Here is a 15,015-nt window from a genome sequence, read left to right as displayed (position 1 = left end):
TCTACTAAAAAATACAAAGATTAGCTGGGTATGGTGGTAGGCGCCTGTAATCCCAGCTCCTTGGGAGGCTTAGGCAGGAGAATCTCTCGAATTCAGGAAGTGGAGGTTGCAGTGAGCTGAGATCATGCCATTGCACTCCAGCCTGGGCAACAGAGCAAGACTCCATCTCAAAAAAAAAGAAAGAAAATGACTCCTCAAGCACTGCTACACTACACATTCCCTTCCTGTATCTCTTCGGGTAGCCGAAGACGCAGAGATGACATCATATGCTCATTTAATTAAACGTTTATTCAATGAAAGGATGTATAAAAACTTACAAATTTGAGAACTCAACTATACATGAAATAGGATGATGGGATATTCAGTTTTTAACATGTACATATAGTATATCTATTAGCTATTCTCCCCTTCCCCTTCAGTCCTTACTTCTGGCTCCTGTTTTGTCCTGTGAGGCCCTTCTTTTATTGGCCTAAGGGAAGATTAATGAACAATTTTTACTGCTTTTGGGCCAATGGAGAAAATTTCAGGCATTAAAAAAGAAAGAAAGAAAAAAAACAACCAAAAACCTGAACAATAAACACCAAAATCAAGTTTTTTCCCAAACAGCAATTAGATTTTTTGTCCTGATTTCTCTTTGCCATTTATTTTTGACGCTTCAATTAATGTTGCCAGTAAACCATCAGCATTGACTTTTTCAGTCATTAAAGTTACTATATCTTCTGGTCACAAATTCCCCTGTAAGATGAATATTCCTATATCCTTTCCCCTGCCGTATACACACTGATTTAAAAGTTAGTGTAAAACAAATTATCACTGGCAGCTGCTAGAAAATGGCATGTCATATTCTGTTCAGAAAGACAATTTATAGAATAGTACATTCAAATTTGATTTTTAAAACACATTTGTCAGAAACTCAAATACAGCATTTTGTTGTTGCTCAACTTGGAAAGAAGCCAGCAATGAGATAAGGATGTGCATTAATTCACCTGTTTATAGCAAGTACCCACACATTTTTCTCTTACAAACACACAAACTCACAGCTTGTCATGTTGTACCCAAAAATTAAGATTGCCATCACATTATTACTTTTTCTGCTTTGTGTTTTGTTAAAGTAGATTTCTTAACTGATGATTTTTCTTAAGTGGACATAATCTCAAAGGATGCATTCTGAAGTAAGACACCTGGAGGATGAATACTAAGAACATTTTCTTGGGTTTAAAGTTTCCCCACACCTTCTAGATTTTGCATAGTACAGAGCCCAGCTGTATCTCTAAGAAGCATGCTGTATTTTCTGACATTGTTTTTCTGAGAAGACTTTTTACCCAGGGAAAGTCATAATTTTATCTTACCAAATTGGATTCCAGTTGTTTTATTTAATACCCTTCATTAGTTCCAAGTATGCTTTTAAATAATCTAAAACCTCTCAAAATTTGAGTTTATAAGTATAATGACCATTATCTTTCCAATATCCCCTGAATGAAAGTCGATACATTCCAGGTTTATAATGCACAAAGCCTTTACAGAGATGGGGCTGGGATGTGGGGAAAAAGGGAAAAGGAGAAGGGAACAAGGACCTGTTTGTATCATGCCATGGAGAACTACAGTTCTGAATTCAGGGAAGGGAGGGAAGATAGTCTTTGTAAAAATGAGAGTTTTTTAAAAAGGTAAGTGACATTCAGTCTAGTAAGACAGTTTCCTGTTCCTTTTTGATGGAAGCTAACACTGGGTGGTCAGGCTCCGTTACTTCCGAGTCCCCACTGCCCAGGAGAATGGATCGCCCTTCGTCTAGGGCAAAAACGTCTGAGTTCTGGTTTTGGCATGAATGTTTAACAACCTCATTGGGAGTGGAGAATGTTTTGTCACACAAGTTGCATTTGTAAGGTTTGTTTGTTTGCACCAGCATGTTGTCCATCTGACTCCCTTCCTCAAATGTGCAGAGTTCCAGAGTCTGTTTGTCCACCATGGTGTAAGTGTCGATGCTCTGGTTGAGGCACACGTGGCGGGCAGCCTGATTGGCCCTGCAAAAGCTTTTGTCACAAGTGCTGCACTTGAAAGGCTTCCCGGTGTGTATGTACATGTGTTCCCTCCAGTGGCTTTTCTGGATAAATTTGCGTCCACATATTGTGCACTCGTACTTCCGCCTCTTCACCTCCCTCTCCTGGTCGGCCTGCTCCAGGTTGTCAATGTCAGCAATGTCTGAGGGGGGTGGGGTTTCCGACTGCTGCTGCCCATCGATGATGGGAGAATCGGAGATGTGCTGCAGCTCACTGTCACTTATCATCCCGGCTTCAGGCACTTCCATGGCATCTTTCCCGAGGTCAGCTGCATTGCTACAGAGAGTCAGGGGGACACGGCTTTCTCCCTGGTGGCCGGATGTGAAAGGTACTCCTGTGTGGATCTGGAGGTGTTCACGTAAGCTGCTCCGGAGAGTGAAGCGCCGTCCACACAGGTGGCAGGCATAGTACTTTGGAAAGCTCCCATTCCTCTTCATGATGCTCGGCTTGACGTGGGCTATTGTGAGGGGCGCAGGCTGCTCATCAGAGGAAGATGCTTCCAGATTGGTCTCCTCCCCGGGAGGAGGGGGAGGAACAGGAGTGGAAACAAGTTCTGGAGACAGCGAGGCCTGCAGGGGGTCTGAGGGAGTCCTATTTGTCCCATTCACCTGGGCCAGATTTGAAGTCAGCTGGGAGAGCTGTGAGGTCTCCGGGACCTGCTCCTGGCTTATCCTGGAGGTCTGTGGCCGTGGATCTCGCCCGAGTTTTTCAGGTGCTGAAGCAATCTTGGTGGCTTGTCTCAACTGATGATCTGCAATCTGAATGCCATACAATGAAGAAGCCAGCGGGAAAACTTGGTCAGGGTGAGAAAAGGCTCCCTGGCTGGCGAGGCTGGCTTCCTGGATGAGCGGGTAAGCGTGCAGAAACTTGATGCCCTGTTCTAATCGAACCGGGTCGATGAGCTGAGGCGCCATCTTCCCAGTGTACATCAAGTGTAAGAGATAGCTGAAGATGTCAGGCTGTATATCAGTTGGTTTCAAGCGGACACACTCACTGAAAGAAACAAGTAAAAAAATCTGTGAGTAAATGCCAGTCCAGGTGTTAACATAAAGCCTGAAGAAAAAAATGAACGCTTAAAAACAAAGGAAACAAGAACACTTCCTATCCTTGATTGTTAGTAAGTTTCATGAAAATGGGATGAAATAATCAAGAGACAAAGTTCATGTTAAAGAAATGTGACATCTTAATTCACAGACTCTTAGAGCAGTTTTTCTCCTAGTAAGCTAAATTATTATTATTATTATTATTTTGAGACGGAGTCTCGCTCTATCACCCAGGCTGGAGTGCAATGGTGCAATCTCGGCTCACTGCAACCTCTGCCTCCTGGGTTTAAGTGATTCTCCTGTCTCAGCCTCCCAAGTAGCTGGACTACAGGCGCCCCCTACCACGCCTAGTTAATTTTTGTATTTTTAGTAGAGACGGGGATTCACCATGTTGGCCAGGGTGGTCTCCAATTCCTGACTTCAAGTGATCAGCCCTCCTTGGCCTCCTAAAGTGCTGGGATTACAGGCATGAGCCACTGCGCCTGGCCAAGTTAAATTAAATATTATGTATTCTATTTTTATACACAACTCCAGGAGTTTCTTATCAAATGCCACCATCAACATCAGCACTGCTCCTGGGCTTTACAGGGATTCTTTCTCACTTGATTGTCATTCATTCTCATTTTACAGGAAAGGATTGAGGATTAGAGGGGTTAATAACCTGCTCAATATCATGTAGTTGGTAAGTGGTGGAGCTGGTAATTGAAACAATGTTTGTCTAATGCCAAAGCCACCATAGCAAGATCCTTTAGAGAATCAAAACAATCCTGTATGGTAGATAAAGTGGATTTATTTAGTCCCATTTGACAGATATGGAAACTGAGGTCCCAAAAGTTAAGTGATTTATCTAAGGCACCTAAAGCAGTTGACGATGATATTAATAACTTTAGACTCTACTCCTTTTATCATTTCCGAAACATCATCCCTGATCAAGCAGCAGTAATGAAGAGGTTCCCAAGAACTCTTCTCAGTAGTAACAAATTCTAAAGCATCATTAGAAATCAATGAGATCTACATCCACATATCACAAGGTATATGTTATCTTCCACTGAGTAGATATTCTATAGACAATGCATTTCAAATTTAAAGACAGCTTCCTTGAATGCTTTTAGAATTTATAATTTTCTTTTACTATACTACTTTTTGTATTGTAACTTTCTTTGGCCCTTTTAGCAATCATGTTCATTTTATTTTATTTTTATTTTTTATTTTTTGAGACAGAGTTTCGCTCTGTCGCCCAAGCTGGAGTGCAGTGGCCGGATCTCAGCTCACTGCAAGCTCCGCCTCCCGGGTTTACGCCATTCTCCTGCCTCAGCCTCCCGAGTAGCTGGGACTACAGGCGCCCGCCACCTCGCCCGGCTAGTTTTCTGTATTTTTTAGTGGAGATGGGGTTTCACCGTGTTAGCCAGGATGGTCTCAATCTCCTGACCTCGTGAGCCGCCCGTCTCGGCCTCCCAAAGTGCTGGGATTACAGGCTTGAGCCACCGCGCCCAGCCTCATGTTCATTTTATTAGCAAATATTTTCTTTTTTTTTTTTTTGAGATGGAGCCTCTTGTCACCCAGGCTGAAGTGAAATGGTGCGATCTCGGCTCACTGCAACCTCCGTCTCCCGGGTTCAAGTGATTCTCCTGCCTCAGTCTCCCGAGTAGCTGGGATTACAGGCATGTGCCACCACACCTGGCTAATTTTTGTAGTTTTCGTAGAGACAGGGTTTTGCCATGTTGGCCAGGCTGGCCTCGAACTCCTGACCTCAGGTGATCCACCCACTTTGGCCTCCCAAAGTGCTGGGATTACAGGTGTGAGCCATTGCACCTGGCCAATATTTTCTTTTTTTTTTTTTTTTTTTTTTGAGGCGGTGTCTCGCTCTGTCGCCCGGACTGGAGTGCAGTGGCCGGATCTCAGCTCACTGCAAGCTCCGCCTCCCGGGTTTATGCCATTCTCCTGCCTCAGCCTCCCGAGTAGCTGGGACTACAGGCACCCGCCACCTCGCCCGGCTAGTTTTTGTATTTTTAGTAGAGACGGGGTTTCACCGTGTTAGCCAGGATGGTCTCGATCTCCTGACCTCGTGATCCGCCCGTCTCGGCCTCCCAAAGTGCTGGGATTACAGGCTTGAGCCACCGCGCCCGGCCAATATTTTCAATATACTGAAATATTAACAGCATACCATGCTCTTCTAAATTTAACATTTTCATTCCATTAAAAAATAGAAAAACCGGACGCAGTGGCTCACGCCTGTAATCCCAGCACTTTGGGAAGCCAAGGAGGGCGGATCACCTGAGGTCAGGCGTTCAAGACCAGCCTGGCCAACATGGCGAAACTGTGTCTCTACTAAAAAATACAAAAATTAGCTGGGCATGGTGGTGGGCGCCTGTAATCCCAGCTACTCGGGAGGCTGAGGCAGGAGAATTACTTGAAACCGGGAGGCGGAGGTAGCAGTGAGCCGAGATCCCATCACTGCACTCCAGTCTGGGTGACAGAAGGAGACTCTGTCTCAAAAAAAAAAAAAAGAAAAAAAAAAAAAAGCGATTTAAGCAGAAATCTGTAGCAAAACAGATTTTACTAATTACTGTGCTGCTATCAATACTGTGACATCTTAATCAATACTTGAAATACTGTGTATTTCAAGAAGGCTACGTAGAAATAATCATGTGAAAAATATCTGATTACAAAATACGAAAGTAAAAAAATCAAGCATAAAAACTAGCATCCCTTTGATAGCATAAAGGGAAGAGTAGATGTGACTCTGTTTTTCTTTTCTTTAAAAAAGATACACAGGGTCGGGCATGATGGCTCACGCATGTAATCCCAGCACTTTGGAAGGCCCAGGCAGGCGGATCACTTGAGATCAGGAGTTCGAGACCAGCCTGGCTAATACGATGAAACCCTGTTTCTACTAAAAATACAAAAAAACTTAGCAGGGCATGGTGGTGCACACTTGTAATCCCAGCTACTCAGGAGACTGAGGCAGGAGAATCGCTTGAACATGGGAGGCAGAGGTTGTAGTGAGCCGAGATCAAGCCATTGCATTCCCGCTTGGGCAACAAGAGTGAAACTCCGTCTCAGAAAAAACAAAACAAGTGGTTGGGCGTGGTAGCTCATGCCTGTAATCCCAGCATTTTGGGAGGCCAAGACGGGTGGACCATGAGGTCAGGAGTTTGAGACCAGCCTGGTCAATATGGTGAGACCCCCCCTCTCTACTAAAAATACAAAAAAAATTAGCCAGGTGTGGTGGCGCAGGCCTGTAATCCCAGCTACTCAGGAGATTGAGCCAGGAGAATTGCTTGAAGCTGGGAGATGGAGGCTGCAGTGAGCCAAGATCGTGCCACTGCATTCCAGCCTGGGTGACATAGCGAGACCCCGTCTCAAAAAACAAAAACAGGGCTGGGCGCGGTGGCTCAAGCCTGTGATCCCAGCACTTTGGGAGGCCGAGACGGGCGGATCACGAGGTCAGGAGATCGAGACCATCCTGGCTAACACGGTGAAACCCCGTCTCTACTAAAAATACAAAAAATTAGCCGGGCGAGGTGGCGGGCGCCTGTAGTCCCAGCTACTCGGGAGGCTGAGGCAGGAGAATGGCGTGAACCCGGGAGGCGGAGGTTGCAGTGAGCTGAGATCCAGCCACTGCACTCCAGCCTGGGCGACAGAGCAAGACTCCGTCTCAAAACAAAAACAAAAACAAAAACAAAACAAAACAAAAATGAAAAAGATACACAGATCATTCATATTTTTATTTAGAGTCCTTTCATATTCCTTTAAATAGGAATGCAAATACAGGTAGTCTTTGGATGGCTTCCAACAATACCATGTGTATACTGCAAAACATTTAGACGCCCTAGGGAAGTTCAATATTCAAAACAGAGCTTTAGGCGTTATGTGTGCTGAAGAATTTACTAATGTAAACAATCAATTCCCAAGTGAAGAAATGACTAGGGGAAACTTTTCCAGGATCAGGCAGAGGAATTGGGAAACCAAAGGCCTTAGAGATGTAAGTTACACCCTCTCCTCTGCTGAGACGAAACATTCCTCAAGGGAGAAAGGGGGGTAGACTAGGGAGCCTGTAGTTGACTCTCTCCCCCCTCAGAAAAGGAAGGATGGGGCCAGGAACCTTGGCTCATGCCTGTATTCGCAGTGTTTTGGGAGGATTATCTGAGCTCAGTAGCTCAAGACCAGCCCCGGGCAACATGGCAACACCATCTCTACAAATAAATGGGGAGGAAAAAAAAAAAAAGGCCAGCCTGGGCAACATGGTGAAACCCTGTCTCTAAAAAAAAAAAAAATACGGCCGGGCGCGGTGGCTCAAGCCTGTAATCCCAGCACTTTGGGAGGCCGAGACGGGCGGATCACGAGATCAGGAGATCAAGACCATCCTAGCTAACCCGGTGAAACCCCGTCTCTACTAAAAAAATACAAAAAACTAGCCGGGCGAGGTGGCGGGCGCCTATAGTCCCAGCTACTCGGGAGGCTGAGGCAGGAGAACGGCGTCAACCCGGGAGGCGGAGCTTGCAGTGAGCTGAGATCTGGCCACTGCACTCCAGCCTGGGCGACAAAGCGAGACTCCAGCTCAAAAAAAAAAAAAAAAAACCAAAAAACAAAAATTAGCTGGGTGTAATGGCATGTGCCTGTAGTTTCAGCTACTTGCACTGAGGCAGGAGGATGGCTTGAGCCCAGGAAGTCAAGGCTGAGGTTTCAGTGACCTGTGGCCATGACTGTGCCACTGCACTCCAGCTGGGGTGACAGAGTGAGACCCTCTTTCAGGAAAAAAAAAAAAAAAAAGGAAAGGTAGAAATCCAAAGAAGGCTTTGATTTTAGCATTCATGAAAGGTCCTACCCAGCAGAGTCCCTTTCCAGAACTACTTTGGTGTTTTTTTTGTTTGTTTGTTTTTTTTTTTTGAGACAGAGTCTCGTTCTATCGCCCAGGCTGCAGTGCAGTGGCGCGATCTCAGCTCACTGCAAGCTCTGCCTTCCGGTTCACACCACTCTCCTGCCTCAGCCTCCAGAGTAGCTGGGACTACAGGTGCCTGCCACCATACCTGGCTAATTTATTTGATCTGCTGGCCTTGGCCTCCCAAAGTGTTGGGATTACAGGCGTGAGCCACCGTGCCTGGCAACTTTGGTATTTTTTGTTTTGTTTTGAAAGAGTCTCACTCTGTTGCCAGGCTGGAGTGCAGTGGCACGATCTCGGCTCGCTGCACCCTCTGCCCCCAGGTTCAAGCGATTCTCCTTCCTCAGCCTCCCGAGTAGCTGGGATTACAGGTGCGTGCCACCAGGCCTGGCTCGTTTTTGTATATTTAGTAGAGATGGGGTTTTGCCATGTTGGCCAGGCTGGTCTCAAACTCCTGACCTCAGGTGATCCACCCTCCTCGGCCTCCCAAAGTGATGAGATTATAGGTGTGAGCCGCTGCGCCCGGCCATTTTTCTTTTTTTTTTTAATTTTTATTTTGAGTCGAAATCTTGCTCTGCTGCCTAGGCTGGAGTGCAGTGGCACGATTTTGGTTCACTATAACCTCTGCCTCCCAGGTTCAAGTGATTCTCCTGCCTTAGCCTCCCAAGTAGCTGGGATTACAGGTGCCCGCCACCAGGCCCAGCTAATTTTTGTATTCTTTTAGTAGAAACGGGGTTTCACTGTGTTGGCCAGGCTGGTCTTGAACTCCTGACCTCAAGTGATCTGCCCGGCTCGGCCTCCCAAAGTGCTAGGATTACAGGCGAGAGCCACCATGCCTGGCTGACTTTGGTGTAAATTTTGTAATTCTTTTCTCATTCATTGTTGGATAGGCTGTCTTGTCTATCACTTATGAATTGTGACTCAACAGTAAGTCTCTCAAATTTGAAAGAACTATGTACAGTCTCAGACGGCAAAAAAAAGGACACAGCTGGGGAAACCTTGGCCCACACTTTAGGCAGGCCTGGAGGAAGGACTCCAAGGGGCCAGGGAAACAAAGTGGCAAGTCCCTGGGGTTTACAGCCAGGGATGTAAGGGCCCAAGGAGGTCTCCAAACATCAATTTATTTTGATTAAAAAAAATTTTTTTTTAAGAGAGGATGTCTTGCTCTGTAGGCCCAGGCTGGAGTGCAGTGGCACGATCATAGCTGACTGCAGCCTCAGCCTCCTGAGTAGCTTGGACTGTAGGCACATGCCGCTACACCCAGCTAATTTTTAAACTTCTGTAGAGACAGGATCTCACCATCTTGCCCAGATTGGTCTTGAACTCCTGGACTCAAAAAATCCTCCTGCCTCAGTCTCCCAAAGAGTTGTGATTACAGGTGTGAGCCACTGCATGCAGGCTTAAAAAAAAATTTTTTTTTAAAAAAGCAGAAGCACATGTGCACACATACACTTAAAAAACAGGTGGAGGCCGGGCGTGGTGGCTCATGCCTATAATCTCAGCACTTTGGGAGGTCGAGGGGGTGGATCACCTGAGGTCAGGTGTTTAAGACCAGCCTGGCCAACATGGCAAAACCCTGTCTCTACTAAAAATACAAAAATTAGCCGGGCATGGGCGCGGGCAGCTGTAATCCCAGCTACTGGGATTGCACTCCAGCCTGGGCGACAAGAGCGAGACTCCGTCTCAAAACAAACAAACAAAAACAGGTGGGATTTTTCAAAGCTCCTTAACGCACATTTCAGCCATCTGCATCCCTGACTGCTTTTATTCCCGGGCAGCTTGACCTCTGCCAATCACTCAGCTCACTATGCACCAGACTCTGGTCTTTTCCCAGTCCTTTGGAAAGGATATATAGCCCTCTATAATATACTTACATCTAAGTAGTTTCCAGATATGTTTGACATAACATTTTTTTTGTTTGTTTTGAGATGGAGTTTCACTCTTGTTGCCCAGTCTGGAGTGCAGTGGCACGATCTCGGCTCACTGCAACCTCCGCCTCCCGGGTTCAAGCGATTCTCCTGCCTCAGTCTCCCGAGTAGCTGGGATTACAGGTGCACACCATGATGCCCGGCTAATTTTTGTATTTTTAGTAGGGATAGATTTTCACCATGTTGGCCAGGCTGGTTGACATGCTTTTATGTAGGATAAAGATGAATATAGTTTTACCACAGCTATAAGCCCTTTGGTATAAACTTCCATAGTAATTTCCGTTTTCAATTATTCCTTCACTAGAATTTTAAAAGCAATGATAGGCTTAAACAACTTTAAAAATAAGGATTTTTGAATAGCATTAGCATCGTCAGAAGGTTGTACTTAGAAAGGCCTCTCCCTCAGTGGTTTTATTTTTGATAGTTGAAAATCTGTAGTTGTCTGTGATTTAAACATACCACTCAGAGTTGCAGACATAAGACAGGGACATCTAGTGGTAACTACAGCCAGAAATCTCCCTTGGAGTCAAACTTGAAAAAATTGACTCAGTCTATTCTCAGTCTATGACTGAGTAGCCGGGCGGCAGTGCTGTGCCCCACAGAGGAGGTGCTGGTTGAAAATTACGCCCTTGGCCTTCATCCTGAGTTTGCCTTGCCTCAAGGAGCTTGAATTCTGTACTAGGAGGCGGCAAAGCTGGCCACTAGGCATGTGTCACCTCTGGTGCAGTAATACACACTGATGCTTTACACTGTTGTATTACACAAATATCACAACGCCTTATTAGAAAGGCATTTATTTACTGCCCTATACTTAAAGATGGGTTTGTTGCATTGAATTAAAACTCATTATGTAGCATTCTTGCACTCCTCAAGATTAAAACTGCCTCCTTTTCAATACCATTGAATTCACTGTGTTGAGACTGTCCAGTACAAAACCCACACTAGGCCTGAAGTCTCTGACACATGAGTTAAAGGGAGCATCCTTAGTGTTGCCAGATGAGCCACCCCTCCTGGGTTATTCTGCAGTTGTCCCATCTGCTCCTCCAGACACTGATCAAGTAGCCATTCTATTGTGTGCAAATACCTCAGCCATACTGGGTGGTGTTTGCAAAGATTTGTAAAACCCAGTCCCTGCCCTCGAGAAACTTACAAGTGAAGAAGGGGGTAAGTATACAAATAACAACATAGGGGAAAGGTGCATATCTGTACTCTTGTACATGTGCACTCTTATAAAGGAGCACAATTAAAGTGTTATGAGCCATGAGCGAGGACATGGTCCCTGTCATTTGTTTTGTTTCACTTGACTGGGAGGGGTCATACAAGAGGTGCTGCATGAGCTGGGACTCAGGGAGTGGGCAGGATACCAGCAAAATGTGGTCCAGGTGAGCTGAAGCCATGAAAGTAGATCTGGTTAAGGTGAAGATGAGGGGTGGGGTGTCCCAGAGGGCCCAGTTGCAGATGAGGCTAGAAGGAGGTTGGGTTCCAAGCCTGTGGGGCCTTGGATGACAGAATAAGGAGCCTGTGTGTTATTTTAATATCACCGGGCATCCCTGAGGTTTCTGATCCAAGGAATAACGCAGTATAGCAGGTTTCTCATCAAACACTACAGTCAAAGCAGTGTTTGGAAATACGAATCTGACAGTAATGTGGAAAATGGGTGATGAGGTAATGGAAGTGAGAAAGGAAAAGAAGTGACAAATGTGAAAGGTAATTTGAAGAAAACATGATTTGGGGACTGATAAGATGTGATTCAAAAGAGTTAAGCTTGGGATACATGAAGATAAGAAAATAGGCAGGAGGAACTTCAGAGAGGACCTAATTCAGTACATCCTCAAAGACGCAAAAGGAGATACTCAACTCGAAATGCCCAGCATACAGCCTGAGGCCTTGGGAATAGAGTTCTGGAGACAGAACAGTCAAGGCCAGAGCTATAAACTGAAGTTTCCAGCAGAAGCGAGATCTAGGAAAAAGACACACACCCATAGGAAGAGTGCAAAAGACAAAATTCACCAAAGGCCCAGGTTTAGAGGGCAGAAAAACAAGAGATATTCAGCTATAAAAATGCAGACGACAACCACTTAAGAAGGAAGCAAACAAGAGCAGATGCTGGAGGACAGGATGCTAGAAGGCTGAGAGAAGGGCAGTGGTTTTGATGAGGGGTGACCTTAGAGAAAAGACTGCAGTAGAGTGAAGGAGGGGAGGAAACCACAGCGCACACTGATAGGAAGACTGTGGGATAAGGAGAGTGCAGGCGAGGACCTCGATTACCCTTTTAAGGGCTTTCATAGTAAAGTGAAGGAGAAGCGGCACCGTAACTCAGGCAGACAGCAGTGTCAAGGATGTGCTGATCCCACATGGGCTGGGGGCAGGGTAGGGGGCGTATGAAAACAGATAAAATAAAAAGAACAGAATAAAAATTGAGGAGTGGGATCTTGCAGCATGAGGGAGGGAGGGAGATCATTTTCCAGAGAGACACCGAGAGGCCCTTTTCTCAAGATCGGAGAGATGAAAAGAAAGAAACTAAGCAAAGATAGAGATGTTTTCAGATAGAAAAGAGGGGAACTGGAGAAATTCATGCCCTCAAGCTTCTTGTTAGAGGAGGAGACAAGAATAAATGCTGAAAGTCAGGGGGATACTCAGAGGACTGGGGCTGGAGGAATGAGAGGCAGGGCTTAGATAATGAGTCCAGAAAAGATTACTGCTGGAAGGCTTCACTGAGGTTGGGGAGCTGGCTTTATAATGGACCTGATCTTGCATGTCCTGGTCATGCAGGTGATACCCAGCGAGGGCATCTGGAGGTGGAGGGACTGCGTAGAGCTGGCAGGTCCAGTGATTCTCAAGTGCTACTGAAAGCACACATAAAAGAAGGTAGGGGGCGAGTGAGGCCACAAGGCAGCAGGTCAGCTAGGAGCTAGGAGAGGTAGAGAGACCCATGGTCTTGATGAGGGCCAGGGATAGGGAGGTTAAGAAGTCTACAGTCATTAGGTTATTAGCAACCACTTTAGTTACCTGGTCTGATGGACAAACAACATCTTAAAGTAATTGGAGAATGAAGCAAGAACTGATTTGTGTGCCTTGAAGTATACATCGCCGATTGCAACCGTGCAGTCACACAGGAAACCAAACTCTCGCTGAGCGTTTAACTGTTGCAGGAGAATAAGTCCATGGTTGGCCAAATCCATTTTTTAAAAAATCTGCAAAGCAAACAATTTTATTTTTAAGAAGGTGATTCACAAATAAGAATGTGTCCTTTATAGTCACCAACAGTCATATCATAGCTAACATGTCATCATAGCTAATGTGTCAGGCACTGCTAAAAACGTTACATAGATTAACTCATTTAGTCTTCCTAACAGTCCTCTGAAGTAATTATGTCATTCCGCTTTTTTTGTTTTTAAACAAATGATGTCATTTAAAGTAAATCAGGGAATTACATGATTTGCCCAAGCTCACACAGATGGTAATGGAGAAGCCAGGAAATGAACTCAGGTGGTCTGCCTTTAAGCATCAAGTCCTGGAGACAGACAGCAAATATCTTGGACCATCGAGTCTTTTAGTTTAAAATTCCAAATGCAAATGAAGTCTTTTAGTGTAAGATTCCAAATGGAAATTCTAATAATGCATCAGAGTTTGTCAATTCTTCCGCAGAGATAGATAAATTAAGGTGTTGGGGTGGGGTCCCAGCAGGGCAGGGTGAGAATCAATAAGTTTGAGGGTCAATAGTCCAGCTCCTGCTGTGTGCGCCTGCTGGTGATGTAACAGCCCCATCACCCCTGACCCTTAACACTTACGGAGGAAGTGGGGTTGGGGCTGTGCATCCTTCCTTGTGGAGGAGGAAATGGGTTTTGAGACATCTAAGTAATTTGCCCCAGGCCTTCTAGCCAAAAGGTGGGAGGATCAAAATTTAAATGTGAATGTTCTGATTCCAAATTCTGTGATTTTCATTATTCACACGTGACCCTAGCAAACCCCGCTGGTCTGAGTCTATTTATAATAAAGAGGCTGCCTGACATTGCCTGGTTCATCAAATCTCTAGACTGCTCCTTTTCTACAAAGGGCATTTATAAAAGCCCATTACACACACACCAACATTATATTTAACGTTATACTTAATGGTAAGGAAGGCGGAATGTCTTCTTCATAAGATTGGGAACAAAGCAAAGATGTCCCCTCTCGATATTCAACATAGCACTGGAAGTACTAGCTCATGCAACAAAGCAAGACAGGAAATAAAAAGCATACAGAAGAAAAAGGAAAAAATAAAATTGTCACTATTTGCAGATGACACGATTGTAACACAGAAAGTCCCAAGGCATCTATTAAAAAACAAAACAAGGCCGGGCGCGGTGGCTCAAGCCTGTAATCCCAGCACTTTGGGAGGCCGAGACGGGCGGATCACGAGGTCAGGAGATCGAGACCATCCTGGCTAACACGGTGAAACCCCGTCTCTACTAAAAATACAAAAACTAGCCGGGCGAGGTGGCGGGCGCCTGTAGTCCCAGCTACTCGGGAGGCTGAGGCAGGAGAATGGCGTACACCCGGGAGGCGGAGCTTGCAGTGAGCTGAGATCTGGCCACTGCACTCCGGTCCGGGCGACAGAGTGAGACTCCGCCTCAAAAAAAAAAAAAAAAAAGAAATAAAAGATCTAAATAAACAGATATGCCATGATTATGGATAGGAAGACTCAACATGGTAAATATATCAATTTCCCCAAATTGACATATAGGTTTGATGCAATTCCTATAAAAATCCCAGCAAGATTTTTTTGTAGATATACACAAAATTATTCTAAAATGTACATGTAAAAGCAAAGGAACTAGAATAGCTAAAATTATATATATGTATGTATGTGTGTGCATATATATATATATATATATATAGACAAACTTCTCACTCTTGTTGCAGGCAGGAGTGCAGTGTCACAATCTCAGCTCACTGCAACCTCCATCTCCTGGGTTCAAGCAATTCTCCTCCCTCAGCCTCCCTGGGGTAGCTGGGATTACAGGCACGCACCACCAATCCCGGCTAAGTTTTTTGTATTTTTAGTAGAGACGGAGTTTCACCATGTTGGCTAGGCTGGCCTCGAATTCCTGACCTCAGGTGATCCA

The 15,015-nt window shown here is 45.2% G+C and overlaps 1 protein-coding gene across 3 annotated transcripts in view; it reads right to left on the bottom strand.

Moving 5' to 3' along the window:
• Window positions 1-269: 269 nt before the first annotated feature.
• ZBTB2 (zinc finger and BTB domain containing 2) overlaps window positions 270-15,015 on the bottom strand; it is a 32,009-nt gene continuing 17,263 nt past the window's right edge. For all 3 annotated transcript variants that reach the window (XM_033235057.1, XM_033235058.1, XM_033235059.1), the window contains exons 2-3: window positions 12,917-13,101; window positions 270-3,047 (exon numbers count right to left, since the gene is read on the bottom strand). In XM_033235057.1, the coding sequence (XP_033090948.1) occupies window positions 1,676-3,047; window positions 12,917-13,089 (1,545 nt within the window). In that variant the 5' untranslated portion in view covers window positions 13,090-13,101 and the 3' untranslated portion in view covers window positions 270-1,675. The remainder of the gene's footprint in view (window positions 3,048-12,916; window positions 13,102-15,015) is intronic.

Source organism: Trachypithecus francoisi, unplaced genomic scaffold (assembly GCF_009764315.1).
Source record: "Trachypithecus francoisi isolate TF-2019V2 unplaced genomic scaffold, Tfra_2.0 Lachesis_group15, whole genome shotgun sequence".
Lineage (NCBI taxonomy): Eukaryota > Metazoa > Chordata > Mammalia > Primates > Cercopithecidae > Trachypithecus > Trachypithecus francoisi.
Note: the sequence above shows the minus strand (reverse complement) of the source record. Positions and strands in the feature narration are given on the sequence as shown.